Raw genomic sequence first — 21,220 nt, forward strand, 5'->3', positions numbered from 1 at the left:
AATACGTATGTCAATGTGGTCAGAAATGTGTGCCCATATAATCCTATATCATATCATTCTATGTCAATACAAATAGAAAAACACACGCTGAGTGGCAGTTTTAAAATGTTTATTAAAAAATAAAATAGAAAAAAATATATTTACATAAAAATGTCCAAAAAAAAACAACCAAAAAAAAAAAAAAAAAAACAACAACAACCAAAGGCTGGGCAGTGGTTTCCTCTGGCCACCGGTAGCTCAGTGTCCATTTAGAGGGCCACTGCTCACATGAATCAGCCAGGACAAAGAGGGGCTGCCACTTTTCTTGAAACAGCAGCCGCCAGTTTAAAATCCCTCATTGTATTGCAATGGGGGGGGTGGATACTATTACATTGCATCTACATGTACTTGTGTACGCCAAAATCTCAGCGGTCCTAGCCTCTCTCTGTTGCTTCCTTTTACCGTCATTTCTACCAGTCTGGAGAAATGAAAGCAATGTGGCAGAGCCCCACTGAAACGTGAACACGGAGAGCTGCTTTAGACCGCTGAGATGCACATAGATTTTAATCCATACAGACTTCCTACATACTGCATGTCAAGTCTTTGCTGTGGAGATGCAAGCAACTCTAACCCAGTCAAAAAAACTCCCATTACCAATTGCATTCTCAGCCTCTCATCAATGCTGGTTCTAATCTCTAAAAGCAGACATGGCTAACAGGGGATGCAGCTTGCAAGTTCAAATCTACATCCACCTAGTTATCCAATTTATATCAGGCTAGGACTGCATGTAACTGAGCATTTCATGCGCCAAAGTGATCACCTCCCTACGGATGGAAATAATCACCCATAGGGAAAAAACAGAGTGAAAGGGTACGACAGTTTGGCCGGGGACATATCCGAAAAAGACCATAACGATTTTTTTTTTTTTTTTTTTTTTTTTTTTGGTGGTGTGGGTCAAATCATTAAAACGTGAAAGGGATTTCTCTAGCTGGAGGTGATGATTAGCTTACAACCTGCACTGCCTGTAAACTATCGGTCAAAACAGAAACCCTTCGTCTGAGATTGAATTGATGCCAGGTGCAGTTTTGACTGAGGGATCAGAGTTGCGATGGTTTAAAAGAAAAAGGCAACCATAAATAGTTTAACAGTACTGAACAGAGTCTCAGTAAAAGCTAGAGAATTGTTGGTGGACACTTCGGCCCCTTCTGAAGTGCACCTGCAGAGTGCAAGTCGCTCTCTGAGTGCACTTGGCTCACGGACCGTCGGATTAAAAAAAAGAAATCTGTGAAGGCAAGGCATGAGTCTCGATACTTTCTCACACACGTTTCACTATGTCACACACTACACAGACCCATACCCAACCATTGACATTAACATCCCCCATTCCTTACATTTGACTGATAAATGTAGAAAACTAGACTTTGAAACATATCAGGACATGTCTTCATACAAATACAGAGGGGGGTGGGGGGTGGGGGTGGACTTGTAGTTGACTTGCGAGTCTTGACAGTCAGTAACATTACTCCAGTCCAACAAGCAGTGTTGTCATTTGAAAAAAAAAAACAAAGACGAGAGTTGACACAATAATTAGAATAATCCACTTGCATAGTAATAACACCAGCGTGTGTAGTGTTCTGGGCGAGGCACAGCCTTTGACAGTCCTGTCTGTGAGTGTGTGTATTTGTGACACAGTGTGCTCGCCGAAAACGACGTACACACACTCCAAGTAAACACAAAGAAAGGCATTGCAAACAATTAGCGGAAGTACCTGGCAATCAAATATACACAAGATTCCTGAATGGAATCAAAATATAATTCCCTTTCACTAGGGTCCTTGGTTCAGGAAGACACCCCCCACCCCCCTCCTCTCTCTCTCCTTCCCTCCTTTTCCTTTGTCCAGGACCATAAAGGAGAAAACCTTATCGCTGAGCATCTTAGTGTTGGTCTGCACTGATTTACAGCTTTGGGCAAGAGTTGACCTCAGCCCTGGGATCAGATTTCCACAACCACGTCCTCCGTGGCTTTCTGCCCTCTCACCCTAATCTTTGATCTTCAAATTCAAGTCAGACACGCTGTTGCCTTCTTGGCCCAAACCCTCCTACGACATGTAATAAAAAGAGACGAGCACAAAAAAAAGATGAAAAAAAAAATGAAAACACACTAGCATATATGTCTAACAGAACAGGCCTTTTTAGGCCAACATTCTGCACTGTCTGGAAGCTTTTCTTTTAAAAAAAAATCTCCTCCGGTGGAGAGAAAACTAGCAGGCCACTACCAGCCTTCCCCAGACTGACGTAATATGGCAACAGTACAGTCCCATAAGAGGGACACACACACACACATACGGAGATATACACATTACACACAATCTCGAGGTGGCGCTGCTAAAGCTCTATCTGCTCGGGAGCTACCTCTTCTAGGCCCAAACAGAATTACATCCTCTCGTTTCTCAGGATATCCTAGGGTGCAATTTCCATTCCCCCCACTTCCTTTCAAGACGCCTTAAGACTAACTGGACTGAGGAACAAAACTTCCAGGAGGAATTCCATGTTAACCTCGCCCGTTATCGCAGGACAGATGAAGACAAAATGGGAGGAATATCAAGATAAGAGCTTAGTAACCCCTTTCTGTTCCTGCTTCTCTTTCTCAAACAGAACACAAGTACAGAGGGAAGAGAAGAAGAGAATGAGAGGGGGTGGGGGGGGGAAGGGGGGTGGGGGGGGGGCTTTTGAACTGGGGTCCATCTCAACCTGATGACTGACTGGTGCACACACTCCCCACACACGCACCGAAACAACAACTGAGGAACACACACACACATTCCAGAGATGCTGCCTGGGGAAAGGTTTTGTAAACAAAATTTTAAAACTCTACAAAAATAAAACAACTGTATAAAAATGCCTTTACATACACACACACACACACACACACAAATTAAATAACCATTTACTTTAGTTCCAAAAAAGAAAAATAACATTATTGCACAAAATGAAACCGATTGTTTTTAAGTGTATAAACTGTAAAAAAAAAAAAAAAAAAAAAAAAAAAAAAATATTACACTGAACCACAGGCAGCTTGGCTGCAACGGTCAAGACGAGGTCAAGTGAACTTGGAAGTGGCAGCGCCACCAAGTCCAACAAAAAATAAAACAGGAACAGACCTGAAACAAAGATGAGGGGGAGAAAAAAAAATACTGAAATCAACGTAATACTGAAAACTAAAAAAAAAAAAAAAAAAAAAACTGTGACAAAAGTCATGCAGAAATGAAAAGGTAGAGATAGTAAGAAGAAGATGCCGAGCTGAGGGCTGTTGCTCCATGTGGCGGCAGCCCCAGAGTGAAAACTGCTGGTCTCTGGTCCTCTGCCTGCCTGTCCATCCTCCTCCGAGACGAGCGAAGAGCCAGGGCTTTTGCAACCAGAGAGGAGAGGGAGCAAAAGTCGGGGAAGGGGAGTGGTTTCTATCTGCTGAGGCTAACCGGTAGGCTGTCCCTCTTTCTGCGTCGCCAAGTGTTGCGGTGATACTGTGTGTGTGTGTGCGTGTGGGTGTGTGTGTGTCCGCGGTTAGCCAGAACAGGGTTGCTGACCAGCGGCGGGTTGTGGAAGCCCTTCACGTTGAACTTGGCTCCGTTCTGGAGAGGGGTGGAAAGAATAGAGAGAGAGAGAGAGAAGATATGTAAACAAACTTCTAATTACTTTACTGATGATGCACCAAAAAGGAAAAATAACCAACCAAGCAAAAAAACACAGCAAAACAAAAAAGGCCAGGCTAGATGTTTCCTCCTGCTTTCAGTGTGAATGTCAAGCTAAGCTAATTCCCTAAAGGCTGTGGCTTTATAATTAATGTATAAATATGAGTGGTATCAATCTTCTCATCTAACTCTTTGCATCAAATTGAATAAGCCTTCCTCTGAGGTCTTTACATTGGCTTCATGTCTCTCAAAGAGTTGATTTTAAAATACTACTGTTGGTTTATAAAGCACTGAATGGTTTAGGGCCAAAAATACATTTCTGATCTGCTGCTACATTATGAACCATCCAGACCTCTCAGGTCGTCTGCTTTCTGTCCCCAGAGTCCGAACTAAACATGGAGAATCAGCGTTCAGTTTTTATGCACCACATATCTGGAACAAACTCCCAGAAAGCTGCAGGCCTGCTGCAACTCTCTTTTCTGGTTGACGCTGCCTTTTATTGAGTAATTGTTCATTTCTTACACAGGAATTTAACTTATATTCTTTTATTTCATACCGGTCTCATTCTATTTTAGCTGTTTTTATATTCTCTAACTGTTCTTTCATGTTTTATGTAAAGCACGTTGAATTGCGTTGTTGCTGAAATGTGCTATACAAATAATACTGCCTTGCCTAAGCATCTTTCCCAAAAAAATCTAACTATTCCTTTAATAAGCCAGTAGGCTGTGAGAACTAAAAAGTCCCTCTTTATGACATTTCTCATAGCAACACGTACACATCAGTTGTTGGAACACCAGGCCACAGAGAAGCAGTGATAGTTACGGACTACAGATGGCAACGTCAGAGAGAGAAATCGTAGCCTGAAAATCCAGACCCAAATCCGAAAGATTAAGTGTCTGGCATTGAGTAATGAAAATGGCCCAACTCGAGGGGCGGCACCAAGCATGCATTTGAAAATCTCACTGCATGCAATTGGATAACACTACGACCAATCACAACAATACACGGGGTGACGTATCCAGAGCCCCATACGCTTAGCTACCAGCGGAGCTACAGTAACTGGTAGATTAAACTGTCGTCATTTGTTAAGCTCGCCTCTGGCCGGCCTATATCAGATACACCGATGTGATTGGTGCAGCTCGGCTACAAGGGCATAGTTAACGAGCATCATTACACAATGCCAGAGTGACTCGCTGAGCAAATTCAAATTGTGCTCTCGCGAGAACTCTGGATTTCCAGGGACAGGGACAGGAAATCACACACACTTGGAAGAGAAACTGTGGAAGAGAAACAGAAAATATGAGATAAACAGTGTGTGTGTGTGTGTTAGGGCTTTGACGCCGAACTTCGATATTCGAATATAATACGAATAATAAAAAAAAATATTGATATTCGAACGAATATTAGGCAGCCCTTAATATTCGAATTTCGAACCTGTTATGGGCATTATTTTTTTGTAAATGTGTTTGCTTGTAAACCTTGTTTTCAATTGAGATTCCGAGGCTTTTTCACGCATTTCAAAATGTAACTACACGTCGTGGCGACGCACGTCGCTCGGCCATGGCTTGGTAGCGCATTTCCCCCGACTCATTTCCTGGTTCTCTTTCTCCATAAACAACGTAAAATCAAGGAGAGGGTTAACTTTTCCTGCTACAGATTTCCCACCGTGGTCAGAAAGAACAGGGGAGACACTTTGTTTCTCTCACTAAGACTATAGAGTCGCTACTTGCTCCGAAGCTACCGGTAATCACCGTCACTCTCTCACAACACACTCCCCAGACACACACACACACACACACACACACACACACACACACATACACACGTGGCTCGACGCACACACCAGCGCAAAAGTATGAACATCAGACCACTTACGTAGGCTACGGTGAAATATCCGACCTTCCTGTTGAAAGCATATTGTTTGTGTTTAATCCAGGGTCTGACTTTTAATTAAAAAAACAACAAAAAAAAAAAAAAAAAACCAGTGGTGGCAGTGTGTTTTTCTTCTAACATCATTGCACGCCTACTGACTGATACACTGCCCTCTGGTGGACAGAACATATACGAAGTTTGATACCAATATAAGCCTTACTGAAGGCATTTAATGGTCAAAATATTATTAATAAATATTCAAATATATTCAAATATTAATATTCATAAGCAAACGAACTTCGAATATGATTTTTGGGCAAAAGTCAAAGCCCTAGTGTGTGTGTGTGTGTGTGTGGCAAGTTTGCCTCGACAGTGCAGTGCGTGTTTTTGTGGCATCCGGCGCCTACCTTGTGTGTGTGGCTGGAGTGGGGGCTGGGCGGAGGCTGGGGGCTGGAGGGGGCAGGGGCATGAGCATGGGCTGGGGGGGGCATGTGGAAGAAGGGGGGGAGCCCGGTGTCTATACACACCTGTCTGCCAGGTATGGAGTGCATTGTTAGACCACCGGGCAGTGAGACGCGAGCCTGGGAGGACGAAAGGGACAATAAGTAAGTAACAGGAAAGAGCAACAACATCCAGTTGTTCTTGATTTCATCAAACGCTGTAAATGTCTAGTTCCAAAAACACCCTTGCTCTTAGAGCTATTTGGTCTGATGTTCTATATATAGCCTCTTAACTCCTGATCCAAATGTTAACCATCACTTCCTAATTTCCATACATTATCTAAGCTGCAGTGTAATCCCTACTGCTGTGTGCCTACCTGTGAGCCTGGAGGCAAGAGGAGATGGTGTCCTCCCATGCAGGGCTTGCCGGTGCCCATGTTGAGGCCTGGTGGCAAAGCTAGGCCCAGATGCGGGAAAGACGGGTATTGTGGCAGGGCAGGCGGAGGGACGTGACACGGCAGCGTTGAATCAGAGTCCTGGCAAATGACACAAAAAGGAGAAAACAATGAGCAAGGTTGAGCATGTCACTTGTCGCTACGGTACGTTTCCCCATTTACATACTACAATAAAATTAGATGCAAATTGGGTGTGCTTCCTTTAGATGGGTTGGAGAAAATAAAATAGGATATGCTTCATGCGGTATTACTCTATTATGTTGGATGTCAATTGCATAATCGCAACAAACTGTAGTTGTGTCAGATAATATATCATTCACAGAGGTGAAATTGGGTAGAGGTCTGCAGCAATTCACCAGTTTGTCATGGGCGTTTCATACCAGTTAGTGTCGACTGCATTTCATGCTGTCCACATTCAACAGAGTAGCCGTTATGTTGACTGACTCTTAACTATGTCAATGTTAATATGTCTATGACGTTGACAAATCTTTCTTCCATCTCCCATCTTTGAGTGTAAACTCTTACTTACAAAACCCACATAAAGTGCTTTAACAGTGTGCGCTTCATCTGCTTATCCTGCCTGTGTGTATGCATTTTCTTACGTTGTCTGATCCAGACAGTGAGGAGACAGAGGAGGCTGAAGAGTGCTGCTGGGGGCTGGAGATGGACATGGGGGAGTCTGCACTGTGGGGCGACACTGAGTCCCTTTGCTGCTCCTCCGATCCGACACTACCACCGAGCGTGCAAGGCTCCTGCTCCGACACTGGCTCCTTGGGAGGTGAAACTACCAAAACAAATGAAAGGTTCAGGGACTCACAATTTCTACATGATATGCCAAGTGGATTTTTATTATGTATACATTAAAAATAGTGTACTTTTTCTGTAGACTATTGAACTCTCAAATGTTCTCATAATATCTGGAGCTGTTCAATTAGCTGTAATTTATCTGATTTTCCACTTACTAGAATAAACACTACATTTAAATTCTACAATTAAATTAGATGCAAATTGGGTGTGCTTCCTTTAGATGGGTTGGAGGGAATAAAATAGGATATGCTTCATGTTGTTGTACCAAGTGGGTGGCAGTATTACTGCATTATGTTGGATGTCAATTGCATAATCAGATAATATAGAATATACAGAGGTGAAATTGGATAGAGGTCTGCGCAAACTAAGACCTCATACCGTCTTAGTTTGAAGACATTATCACGATAAGCACAAGCAGTTATTTCTTCATTACTGTAGAATTGTATATTAAAGTCAGAGGAACCGTACCTCTGCTGTCAGTTCGCGCCAGATCCCTGCCCCCCCACTTCTTGATGATCCATTCCCTGTAGTCGATCACTTCCTGGGTCAACCTAATTATCCTGCCCATGGTGCTGCGGAGAAGAGAGAGAAGGGGTTTAGAAGAGCACCACCTGTATCCAGGATATCTTTGGTGCTGCTGAGTGGATCGAATACTAACCTTTCAGAGTCTTTGTTGGGATACGACCGTGCAAGCGGGGACACGGCATGACTCAGGACAGTGTAGGCATAGTCAAACACCTGCTTGACATGCATGGCACCATAGGAACCCCTCCCCACATCATTACCTACATGGAGTAAAGACAGACACGACAATACAATAGTAAATATTAAAAAGGGTAAAGAGAAAGATTTGCAATTACTGTGTCCCATTGCTGTATGCCACCGTGTCGCTCCTGGAACTACCACCAGATGTCACCAAAATGAGAAATTTTCAAATCCTACACATACGTGACTTTAAGCTGACATTTGCCATGTTCTGCTGTTTAAAATGACATGTCCAGCCTCATTTCACTCGTTAACCAGTTCACTAACAACCTCATACTGACTGACTTCTATGATTGATGGTGGTCAATTTGCAGAGGTATTTTGTTCTTGGAGTCAGCATTCACACACACACACACACACACACACACCTGGGAGCAGTGGGTCCTCTATGCAGAGCATGGATGGTCTGTATCCATTTATCATGGCCTTCATGATCTCCTCTTTGGCTATGTATGCGCCTCCATTTTTGATGCGAATCCCTGTTTTCAAATAGTTGAAATGGCGGCCGTATAACTCAAAGAACTCAATCAGCAAAATGCCCAAGTTCTCATTGGGGTTTCGGGCATCGATACGAGGATGGAGCTGAAGAGCAAGCACAGAAAGACTGGATTAGTATGTATTTAAAACAAGTATTACTGTGCATTAGTCAAGATTACCATTGATGTCTGTGCCCAACACTGGATAAGTGGGAAGCCGTTTTCTACTACTAATTCCACTATGAATCCTCTTATTGCTGCAACTATCAGTATTGGTATTACTACCTTAAAAGGCCCCATATTGTAAAAAGTGAGATTTCCCTATAGTGTCCTTAGTCATTCCTCGGCTGAAATGACAGTACAGAGATGCAGAGAGTGCACGTGTGGAAGACCTGGAAGCACTGACCAATCAGAGCAGACTGGGCTTTTTTTTTTTTTTTTTTAAAGAGACAGGTGCTAAAATGGAGCATTTCAGATACAGGTATATTCAGACAGATAGCATGAGAAAAAGAATGTTTTTTTTTTCATTAAAGCATGTTTTAGTGTTTTAGTAGAATATCAAAATACAAGTTTGAACCTGAAAACGAGCATGATATGGGACCTTTAAGACACACTATGGCTAATATACTAGAATACTGCTACTGTCGCATTATTAGCACTGCTACTACCTCTGAAATTGCTCCCAATGTGCAACTGCTACCACATCCTGCACTAGGGCTACTTTCTGCTCATATTACAACACATGTTTTCTTTCGGGGTGTGTATCTGCATCTCAGTGTACCTGCAGGAAGCTGATGACCATGAGGATGAGGCTGTAAGAGCTGATTCCCCCAGTGAAGACTTCGTTTAGATCTCTCTGCAGCAGAAACTGCTTCAGTACAAAGATCAGGTAAGGCAGCACTGGATACATCTGAAAGTGGAAGAAGAGACAGGCGTGAGAATGGTTGATTCAGGTAAACAGTTTTACACATTAGTTATGTTTCTGCAGTAACTGTGACTAATGCATACTGTGCCAAACCAGTGAGAAACCCCCTGCTGATGCCACGGTTATTGCTGAAACCACACTGGTTCAATCTTGTTTATTTTAATTAAAGCTGCAAGAGGTAAAAATGTAAAAACAACAGCAGAAACTGCCTCCCCCAGCTTTAAGTTGAGGCAGTTGACTAATCATAATTTGTAATCAATGCTATGTATGAATGATAACCCTCTCACTTACCACATAAATACTCCATTTTCCAACTGGGTTAAACCTTCTAAAAAAGGTTTTTTTGTTGTTTTTTTTAAAAAAGGTGTTCAACGAGGCTTCCAAGAGCCTGTGACTTGATAATGTGCTGAAACCCCAGAAGGCCTGGTAATGGGAATTACAAATGTGTTCATTTTCCAATCGAAAAGGAAAGCATGACCTCCTGGCAGTATGTGTGTGCATATCTGTGCCAGTGGAGCAGCAGGACTTGGTTTGACTGTTTAAATATGCTTTTAAGAAGTGAGAAAAAGACTGGGCGCTACGCTGCTCCAAGTGGCTGGCATGGGAATCTGACATACAGTATGAGGATTGGCTTCGAGGTGACCTTTTCACTGGAGTCTGGTCACACCCACGCATTCATCATTCAACATCAACTATCCCTGGATTGATGCCAAGTGTGGTTGTCAGCAGCCGGCTATCAAGCTCCGACACGTTTTCCCAGAGTCCCATAATACAAAAATCAACAACAACAAAAGGGGAAAAAGTCAGACCCTGACAGCTCGCTGGAACATCAGCACCTGGAATTCCTCTCCTGCATTAGCTACTACAACCGTGACTAAAGCAGGCAGAGATCCACCTTTGGCAGGAATCTTGTCTGAGCCATGGGGTGGATTTCACCTCTGCTGAGTACATTTGGCAACAAGGTTTTCAGCAACACACAGACTCAGTTTGAGTTAAGTGGCCATTATACTGAGCACGGTTGCTGGGGTCCGTTCCAGCTCCACTTTGGAAATGAGATGTGCCAATGCAAGATTGGAGTGAAGTACAGTGTCATGCTTTAAACTGCTGGCTCGCCTGATTCACAGAGGGAATATCCAAAGTTCTGTATTTAGACCCCGCTGTAAAAAACGGTAATTATGTGACTCCTCTGGTGGTTTTTATATATGTCTACATAACCTTTTCCGGCTCTCCTCCTCCATATCTAAGTATTGCTTGTATTGTGCGTTGTGGCCGGATTTAATTTAGTCCACGAAGACTTGAATTCACAATCCCTATCTGGTTTTAAAATGCAGTAGCAAAAGGTGCACATGGATATCTGTGCGTCATTTGATGCCTTCTGGTCTGATTCGATGGCGAAATAAATTAATACTAAGTTAACATTTGTACCTGTAAGCTGTACATCCTGACAGCGGTAGGACCAAGGCCATATATATATAAAAATAAACACATATAAATATATAACATCTCACCTTAACATAATCTTTAATGAAGCTTGCCGCCCTGACTCCAGTCTCCACATTGAAACTGATGTCCACCTTCACCTCGGTCTCCTGGTCTGTCAGCTTGATGATTGGCACCTGAAGGGAGAAAAAAGTGACAGAGTATTAGCAAACATTACAGTCAAGTCATCTGCTCAGTCACTATGTGAGGAGGAGGAGGGGGAGGGGGGGGGAAGAGAGAACGACTGACAACTGACAGCCTTTTAGACGGAATGAATCCAAAAATGAAAAATTCAGCCATTAACTACTTATCATGTCAGTCAAGACAGCATTGTAGCTTGCAGTGGACAGCCTGTTTATGTGCACACGCCACAGGATGACAGTGCATGCTACCATACCACTGTGGGATTTTAGCTATAAACACTTCCACCAGAGTGGGGATCCACATTAAATGGCCTTGAGGCACAACATGCATTTGTTTTAGCTGCAAAATTGTATTTTAACTCCAAAACAATAAAGAACTACAAAAGTAAACAGTGGAGTATCACTGACCTTTTACTTTAGGTGGACTAGAGCTGACAAAGTATTCACTGCTATTGTAATATTATAGTGGGCATAAACAATACCATGTATATTTACAGTTTAACAGGAAACATAAACACACAACTGGCAGTGTGCACCACCTATCACGCAAACAGATGGAAGGCACTAATTGAGTGGTTCCTTCCCCCCCTCATATTCTCATGGATATGAGAGCCAAAGCTTTGTACATCAAACTGACCACTTGAAGTCCAGAACAACTTTTCTAGGAATGTAATAAGTGCTGCCAAATTTTCATTTGGCTAGGTTTGTTACAATTAGTTGCCCATTTATTGGGGCTGTAATATTCTATTACTTATGAAGAATTAAACCTTTAGGAAATTAACAGTCAAACTATTTTATGTTTGAAATCATTAATCATTGCACCAGTGTACATGGAATTTTAAATGGTCTTTTTTTTTATCAAATACGTGTGATGAAATGTGTCAATGTGGGTTTGATGGATATCTGTTGCTCAAACCAGTGTGGCTTTATTTAGGGACTCAATATGAAGACAGAAAGATGCCCTGGTTACTTACTGTAGCCTTGTCCAGCACTTTAATGGAGAAAGGTTCTGCCACGTTATGCTTGCGAAGAGCTTGTTCCAGTTCTTGCAGTGGCGGGCGCTCCCACTTCCCAAACACCACCAGGTCAATGTCACTGAAGACAAAAAAACAGGCAGAACGTTAAAATGCCGGCCAGCAAAACACATCAGTTTGAGTTTTTTTTGTTTGTTTCTTAAATACTAAGGTCTTACCTTGTTGGAAGGTACAGCCCTGTGCTGAAGCTGCCAAATATCTGGACCTGAAAAAGCAATGTTGAAGAAATATGAAAACATTGACGAAATTGACACACACACACACACACACACACACACACACACACACACACACACACACACACACACACACACACACACACACACACACACACACACACACACACACACACACACACACACACACACACACACACACACCTTTCCTATCACATTCTAACTATAATGGGCTTGGCTACATGCTTTTGACAGTACAGATCCTGTATCGTACAACAGCTCATTTGTCTTGATGATTAACAAATCCAACTCGAATGTTTGCAAACTAAAAAGGAACTAGGTATTTCCCTGTGCCACTTCAGGGACAGTAAATGCTGACAAGCGGAGTAAGCTGCCAAATTAATACAAAAGCTAGAAGGAAAAAAAATGCGGTGTTTGGGGGCTGCAAGCGAAAGCTCTCCAAAGAAAGCAGAGTAGAGGTCTTTCCCTTTCCGTCTGGTAAATACGACAAGGCAATAGCACAAAGACAGGCCGGGATTGATAGGTTAAAATGAAAAGGGAGGCTGGTACAAATCAGGGGCTTGATCCATTTCCCTGACAGTCGGGCTCACAGTGGAAGAGAGGGGAAGACTGGCAGCCAACAAATCACAACTGCGCGTGTTTTACATCATTAAGTAAAGAGAGGGGCATTACGTCAACCCTACGTCGCTGCACTACTCAACCAGCATTTCTGCACATAGAAAGTGAGTGCACTTCAAAAATATAATTTTTTTAATTACTTTTTGTAACTTCAACTCTGTGGCCTGGTCTTTTCCTCTACAGAAACATCATTCAGCATCATGATAATGCACTTGCTGGTTAGCTTACAAAAAAAAAAAAAAAAAAAACCCATTGCTAACAAATAGAAAAATGTCAGAATACAGTGTTGGTCGGGTGTCAGTTTAACGGGACTTCCCACAAATGTGTTACAACGACTTTTACTATATTTGATTATAGCAGCTCAATTTAAAAATGTTAAGAAATATTTCTATGTATGACATTGTGTGCTGAACTAATTCTTGGCCAGTACCAGTTGCCACGCAACCAGTAGAGCAGGGGTCACCAACACGGTGCCCGCGGGCACCAGGTAGCCCCCATTGACCACATGAGTAGCCCTCAGGCCTGTTCTAAAAATGAAAATTGAATATTGATATTATCTGTTTCCCACCTTGTTAAGTCATTGTTGATAATTATTGACAATGAGAAATCATTAACATGATCAGTGTCTTCACATAGATGACTATCATTAATCATTAATAATCATAACTTAAGGCAAACTGAGCAAATTTGTTATTTCAGAAGAGTGTATCAAACTGGTAGCCCTTCGTATGACTCAGTACCCATGAAGTAGCTCTCAGTTTCAAAAAGGTTGGTGACCCCTGCAGTAGAGACTCTGGGAAGTTATTGCTCCTGACCAAGAAATAGTCTGGTACATAATTGTCATCATTGTCAATTTGGTTTTTGTACGGTTTAAACAAATGAGACACCACACGTTAATTAGTGACTTTGGTGGCCAGATTTTCGTACGTTTGGACAACGCCGGGCTAGTTGTTTACCCTGTTTCCAGTCTTTGTGCTAAGCTAAGTTAGCCGGCTACTGTAAAAACACCGCCTCACCTTTAAAAAAAAAAAAAAAAAAAAAACTTAAAACACAGCATATCAAGAAAGCGTTCGTCTGTGTACCAATAATTCCTCCTCCAAGACTGGACTGCATGATTTGAGAGAGTGCTCTCTAAGATATTGAGAATCTGAAAGGGGGAAATCCATCCAAATTAAAACAGCGGCATGTGTGTGTATCTTACATCTGCAGTGGGCCACAGCTCCTTGATGATCCTCTCTATCCGGTCCACCACCTCCTTCCTCATAGCGGCTTCCTCGGGCCGAGGAGACATGAAGTTGTAGAAGTCCATCACCTCCTCGTGGAGTCTGGACAGAGAGGAGGATGACAGATAAGGGTTACTCTCACCGCTACAACAGTCATGCTCCACACAGACCAGCATGAAAGAAGGCACTGTAGATGATGTGGAAATATCTCTTCTGCTTTGGAGTATTTCACATTTCTTATTGCAAACTTCTATACGACTAACAATCAAAATGAGGATATCTTCTAAAAAAAAAAATTGACTTGCACATACACCATTTTTGGCTTACATTTTGGAATTTAAAAACACTCTCCAGATGGCCCACGATATGCTACCTTCTTAGCGCTGTGCTGGTTAACTGCAATCAATCCAGAGCCGGGGAAGCAAAGCAACAGCATAGTATGTTCTACTAAAAAAATATCATGGAGTTCTGTTTGGTTAGCTTCTACTTTACTTCAGACCTGATTACCAAAAAGCACAAGGTGCATAGCACAATAGCAAAATCCTAAGTATTGTGATTTTTTTGGCGACAATTTTTTTTAAAAAATAGATTCTTTTCCCCAGAATCGCGATTATATATATATATAAAAAAAAAAATTTCAACGTCACCTCAATATTTTCTGTTTATACATTACCGCTGACAGCGACTACATCATATCCGTTTCCAGCAAAGCAGACGGAAAGCAGAAAATACATGTTATGCACTTCTTTACAAATTAAATAAATGTCAGACTGACTGACTTGTGATGTGCATTCTTTTTAGAAAACAATTCGGTTTTTAGAAATGTCTCTAGAAGTGTATTATTCAACTTTTGTTTTTGTTAAGGAAGGAATAGAAAATTGCAATACTATGGAATCGCAATACTTCTAGAACTGCAATAAATGAAAATCACAATACAAATTTAAAATCGGCACCCATCGGTACCTAAGGAATTTCCCCAGGGTGGGATTAATAAAAGTCTATCTTATGTATCGTGAAATAATCAAATCGGTGTAAAGCATATCGTCCCAGCCCTAGGAGATATTGAATATGACATAACGTGTAGTTTGCTGTCGTATACGACATTGTCGGCCCCAGGGGGTTACATCTTAGTAACTGTAAATTGAAAATGGGAAATCCATAAAAAAACAAATTACTCTTTGTGTATTAATGACTACATTTGAAATAGCTTCAAACTACATTTACTTTTCTATTGAATTGTTATTTTAAAATCACAACTCTGTGAAACCATGAGGTCGTGATAAAAAAGGGAGGGAGACTTTGTAGCCTATACATTTTTCTAATCTTACTTTCAGTGAGAACATTTGTTCCTCGCCAAGAAACAGGTACAACAACACACGCATATGGAGGTTTTTAGAAGAATTTGACGCAGGTTTATTAAAACACTGAGGGTCATATCAGCCAGAGTATGCCTGATGTCCCTGGCTTTATCGTTATTGCAGATATGGATGGTTTCGTTTTTTTTCCAACAGAGGAACGCACATAATGTAAAGATTTCTGACTAGTCAAATGCCTCCGAAGAGTGGAACCCTGTTTAACCCTGTGGCCATTCATTTTTCTAGGAATGCATGCCATGATGTCAGTGTGAAATACAGAACAGGGAGACTGTCACAATCAATTACCAGAGCCCTGGAGGAAATACAGTCAGCCCATGTGCCCACTCTTTGATAAAAACTCTGCCAGCAAGCCAGTGCATATCCATGGCAATAGTCCACCGCTGACAGAGGGCATGGTTATTGTTAGCCCCCCCCCCCACAGTCAAAATAAGAACTGCCATCCCTGACAAACTAGTCAAACATCACCTCTTCAACAACTTTAGGGCCCAGTGTTCAAGTAATCAACGGTGTTCACTGGTGCAGTCTATGACCACACTACCACACTTTCTTTTAACCTTATCTCTGATCATCCCAATATCAATGCAGCATAACTACACAATTATTAGCATTTTCAATTTGAAGTGCAAATCCCTCTATGTGGGACTTCAAAGGGTACCCCTGAAGGCAAACTACTGCAAGATTTATCAGTGCACAAGCCAAAACTTGTACAAACACAAATGCACTTGTTATTCATTCACTATTTGCAGGAGAAAATATAAATTAACAACTTAAATGTTCAGTTCATTTAGGATGCGGGCTATTAGGGAACTAAGCATCAAGCATGTGGAAGTGCTGTCATGACCAACACCGATTCCTTGTACAGAAAATTCCCAGATGGGTGCAACCAGCCATTACAAATATCACACGGTCCTGCAACACATCTGGAAGTTCTTTAGTCAATTCTTATAGATAAAGGCTTCTGGCAGAGCAAAATAACTACCGTTAAAATGTTTTAAAAATCGTAATATATTTCAGTTACACAGCTCTCACTACAACAATGTAGGTGTCATGCATTTTTATAAAACCCCCACAAATCATGCATGAATACCAAACAGAAAAAAAGTTAGATTACACTAAAAAAATATAGTCCACTTAAGCTGTATTCACAGAAATTGTTATTTATTACTTTGGAAGATTTTGGCAATGGTACTTATATGTACATTTTATTTTTTGTTTTTTAAGACCCTATCTGTTATGTCACCCTGAAGGAAAAAGACAGCTAACTGTGACTGCACCCTGAATAACTTGGGAAGACGTGCATAACTAAGCTTACTAAGGAACAGTTTAACTTCACTTTTATTTAGTTTAATGCAGTGGAAACTACTAAAACATACAATACCAAGGCTCCTCCTTTAAACCCACAGTTTAATTATACTCTCACTCTAAGCAGACTGATCAACGGAACTTTTATGATCAAGCAATTAAAAAAAAAGAGTGGGATTGCCCAGGGATGAATCAACAGCTCAGTTAACTTCACCCATTACAATACACACGTTAAGTGTTATCCAACCCCGTTAGCTAAGACCTGGCCAGGTTGAAGTATTTTAATAATTATTTCAGTTTGCTATTAAGAGTTTAAACTCTACTTTCTAATTCGGCATAATTTTGACGGGAAAAGTGTATTCGTTTTGTTTTTAAAATTGCTAGTTTCCTAACTTTAATGTGGAGACAAAAGGGAACAACCGTTAGCTAACGTTAAGTTAGGCTCATCAGGCTAACAAACACTAAAAAGCACATATCCGGTCAAAACCTAAATAAATTACCCATTCAAAAACCACTTCTAAATCAAGTTCACACAATGCACGTCTTTTAATCGTTTTTCACAATGGTTTGTTGTGTTGTATATTTGTATTTTTTTTAGCGGCCCAGTTCAAACTTCAGCAGACGAAATCAGAGCACTTCCGGTCTTGTTGTAGCCAACCATCGCTGTCTATCGGTGGCTTTTAGCTATCCAGCAAACAGCCCAACTCCAGTTTAAACTGCAATGCTGGGTATACTGTCGTGGATAGCGTTAACTGCGTTGAAAATAGTTAGCTACATCACGTTCAAACGTTACCATAATACGTTATAGACATACGTTTTTGCGCAAGATGTAACAACGTCTTTTAGCCATTAACGTGAAAACAAACAGCAAATGTCAACGTTAGCCTTTTAATCCTACAGCAGTAATAGTGTTCACTCACCCGAGGACCCCAGGGTTGTACTTCCTCGTCTTCCAGGGCGTCCAAGTGCTCGCATAATTGCCATTAGTGCAGTTTGAAAGCAAGTAGTTCATCCCATAAGTGCTTGCTTTGTTGTCACTTTTCCTTCGGCCTGGATGGTGATTGTGTGTGTGAATTACAGGTACAGATGGGTGAATCTGATGGCGCCTCACGCAAACCTGCGGTAAATTAAAAGCCGGGTGCTCCTGTAACAGACGACTGTGGTAGAGGTTGACATTATTGTCCATGCTGTCCCTCACGCTAAATAGCAGATTGGCACCCCCGACGTTTTTATTAATGTTGCCCGTTACATTGCTACCCATAGTCCTCTCAAGTGAGCAGCTGGAAGGGGGGCTGTCCGCCCCGGATTCCTGTGAGGAGGACGAAGAGACGGATCCCGTCTTCTGGGGCAGGGGTCTACCCTTACCTGGTTCAGCGGCGTTTGTCGTGGCGAAGGAGTTACACACGTTCCCGTTGGACAGCGCTATCCCCAGCGAGGAAATCGCAGCGCCGTTAATACTAGTAGTGCCGTTCATGATGCTGTGATGGCTGCTGCCGCTGCTTAAACTGGCAGTAACGTTCCCGGTGCTGCTGCAAATGCTCTTGCTCGATGCCACCGCGGTCGCCACATTTTTTAAAACATCCAACGCAGCATAATTCACGCACTGGTTGTGGTTTTGATTGTGAAGCTGGTGCTGAGCGGAGAGTGTCCGTACTCCCTGAGAGGTCTCCCAGACGTGCATCCATAAGGCGTTCGCAGGTCCTTTCTGTTCGGGCTGAATCCAAGCTACCCTCGGATCCATTCAACTTCTTTCTCTGGTAACCCCTCTACAAGTATCACTAGCGAGCCCGTTGTGAATCTGCGCCACTACCTGGGCCGTTCAAATGTCGCTGCTCCGTCCGGGGTTGCGAAGAAGAGAAGTATTTAAACATAAAACCGAATCAGGACCATAGATAAAGTGGCCCCTTTACACCGCTAGCTGGGGGAAAAACGCTAGCAGTTTCCTACGGGAATTCAATATGGCGTATTCTATCTCTTCAAATCCATGCGCATGCGCTCTACGAGGGGTTTCTTTAACGATGACTGCGCCCCCCATCCGCCCACTTCTTTATCACTCCGGTCGTTTGATGAATTGCACAGAATATATATTTTAATTTTAATTTAATAAATATTTAATTGAACAAACAAGTAACGGAGTCCACGGTAAATCGTCAGTAATGAATAAGGATCTTGTGATCCAGTGGCTTTTGAAGCAGGGCCTGGAACCCAGAGGTCCTTATACATTAGCCTATATCCCCCGGCCATCACCAATGGGTGGGGGAAAGGGAGGGTGGGTTCATAGGGCATCCCCCATCAATGACTGTCAGCCTCAGATAGCTATTTTTAAATATTGGCACATAACATATCCATACTACATATGCAAAGCTGTGGATTTGGGGGACATTAATAGTTTGGGATTCAAAGGGAATCTGTCTGTCCTAGTAAGCCAGGCAGGGATCACAACTTCATGTACCTCTGTTTAGGAAAGCTCTGACATAAAATCGCCCACTGTTAACATATAAAATCCTAATTTGAATGTCTAAAAAATCTATAGAAATATAAAAAATCACTCTTCAAAAAATACAATTTACATAAACATTAGCCAGAGAGGGAGACACATTGTGTTGTCAGCTGGCATCTGAAATACAGCTGGGGCCCATAATCACAACCTCTGGCCCTTGAAATGCTGCTCACATACATACAAAGAGCAGAAAACTGCATTCCACAGGGTAACACACAGAGGGGTTTACTGTCTAAGCACAAATGGAGCATTTCAGATGTACTCTGCAGCCCATGAATCAAAATGCTCATTTTCAAGGGGCAATACACAGTAGATGGTGTTGATCATCCCAGACTCTGTATGCCACCCTGCCCGAGTAACAACCATCTCCCAGCCCATTAAGCTCTAGGATGGAGCGGAGGCAGGCTGGATAAGGCATAACCAGCACCTTCTGGGATGTGTATGCATGTAAAATAGAGGACGAGAGAGCGAGTGTCTTGCATAATGCCCGCCCCCAACCCCTGCTACTCACGTGCAGCATGTGACAGAGTCAAGGAAAACCCCCCAGAGCAATGTGCCAGCTAGGATATGCAGCCCTCTGTATGACACTCATACACACAGCTGCTCACTCCCACTGTATGCCTGTAGAAATCTAAACTCTTCTTTCTATCTCCCTCTATCTTACACTGTGTGAAACACAGGCGTTTGAGTGAAACACCAGATTGAGTAGGTTATTCCTCTCATTTCTCATGTCACAGTCTCGGCTCAAGCCAAACGCCAACATTGACGGTGTGCCAGAGTGTGTGCGTGCGCGATTTCAAGGCTGGTTTGTCTCATTGTCAGCTTTCATGGGATTACCACATTGGTGACGACTGGACCACAGCTGACAGATGTCTAACACACACACACACACACGGCTGGAAAAGACAACAGTATGCATAACAGTAATGGCAGATAATATTAAGGAAGCAGCCAGTAGTCTGTGAGACTGCATGTGGCTTGAATAATAATGAGGCCGCAGCATGTTCCCGATATTTAACCCACATTAGTGGAAAGCTGCATTTACACCGTTATATCAACAGCTATTTCACATCTCTACACAGGCACATATTGCCTGTGGTGTGTCAACTGCACTGTGGGGTTTTATACAGCATAACAAGGACAGAGTTACAATGGGCCCAGCTAATATCATCCAACTGCAGAGCTGCAGCTCCTACGGGGTCAGAACTGCAAATCCGGACCTGCCAGTTCCAGTCAACCTGCGAAAAGTTACAAAAGCTGTTTAGACCTGAAGTGTGCCATAATAGGCAAGGGAAAACAGCTCATTTAATGCTAACACTCGCACCACCTGCAGGCAATTGCTGAGGCTTTACGTTCGCTTTATTTTTGCTTTTTGCATATCAGGCTTTCACACTAACCAGCCAGTCATGTGTGTTATGTTAACTAGAGCATAGTTGTTATTTACACCTATCGTGGGTTTGGAAACTGAGGGGGAGGATCCTTACTAAATTTTATCAATCCAAACACACACAAAAAGGCCATGGGATGCAAAGGCCAAAGATGAAAATCAATTGAAATCTGCATTGTACAGTAATTTGACTAAGTTCTGTAATCAGTAATATTGATCTAAACGTTTTATTACGTTATTAAATCAATTGACCTACTCTTGTGTATGGCCAGAATAGTTAGCTCTGATCAGCTGACTGTTTCTCATGGTCCAGTTCCTGAAAAAAAACTTGCAAAACAAAAATCATCATCTTCTAGAGCTTACATTTGGTGTTTTAAAGACACAACTTAAATTCTCAAAACCTCATGAACACACCTATGTGACAGCAGCCATAACAAAAAAGCTGACGCTGTAATTGAAGAGGTATTCAAATGAAAGCAGCTATTCTATCTTTGTCTGTATGACGTGACATTGCAGGTCTACTGCTGCTTTTGCTTTGCTTTCCTATAGGGGGC

General features: G+C 42.2%; 1 protein-coding gene across 2 annotated transcripts; it reads right to left on the reverse strand.

Annotated features, from left to right (window-relative positions):
* Positions 1-926: 926 nt before the first annotated feature.
* On the reverse strand, positions 927-18,769 carry tent4a (terminal nucleotidyltransferase 4A). 2 transcript variants are annotated; one of them, XM_031287089.2, is made up of 13 exons: positions 17,700-18,769; positions 14,080-14,203; positions 12,222-12,268; positions 12,004-12,124; positions 10,916-11,023; positions 9,264-9,392; positions 8,375-8,588; positions 7,900-8,026; positions 7,710-7,813; positions 7,037-7,218; positions 6,357-6,515; positions 6,067-6,120; positions 927-3,607 (listed from the first exon to the last, which is right to left on the reverse strand). In XM_031287089.2, exons 1-13 carry the CDS (start codon positions 18,518-18,520, stop codon positions 3,437-3,439), a joined length of 2,361 nt encoding a protein of 786 aa, XP_031142949.1. In that variant the 5' UTR covers positions 18,521-18,769; the 3' UTR covers positions 927-3,436. The 2 variants fall into 2 exon arrangements, with proteins under 2 accessions (XP_031142949.1, XP_031142948.1); XM_031287088.2 differs by having other exon boundaries at positions 5,947-6,120.
* Between the last annotated feature and the right edge of the window lie 2,451 nt (positions 18,770-21,220).

The sequence above is a fragment of the Sander lucioperca genome, chromosome 16, assembly GCF_008315115.2.
Source record: "Sander lucioperca isolate FBNREF2018 chromosome 16, SLUC_FBN_1.2, whole genome shotgun sequence".
In the NCBI taxonomy this organism is placed as follows: Eukaryota; Metazoa; Chordata; class Actinopteri; order Perciformes; family Percidae; genus Sander; species Sander lucioperca.

What these genes read in the sequence shown, in the direction of transcription:
- tent4a (XM_031287088.2), bottom strand. Translation starts at nt 18,520, where the DNA reads ATGGATCCGAGGGTAGCTTGGATTCAGCCCGAACAGAAAGGACCTGCG. An exon ending in TGGTCATCAGCTTCCTGCAG is followed by an intron (nt 8,589 to 9,263) that starts GTACACTGAGAT and finishes CTTGCTCTTCAG; the next exon opens with CTCCATCCTCGTATCGATGC. An exon ending in AGAGGACCCACTGCTCCCAG is followed by an intron (nt 8,027 to 8,374) that starts GTGTGTGTGTGT and finishes TACTCCATGTAG; the next exon opens with GTAATGATGTGGGGAGGGGT.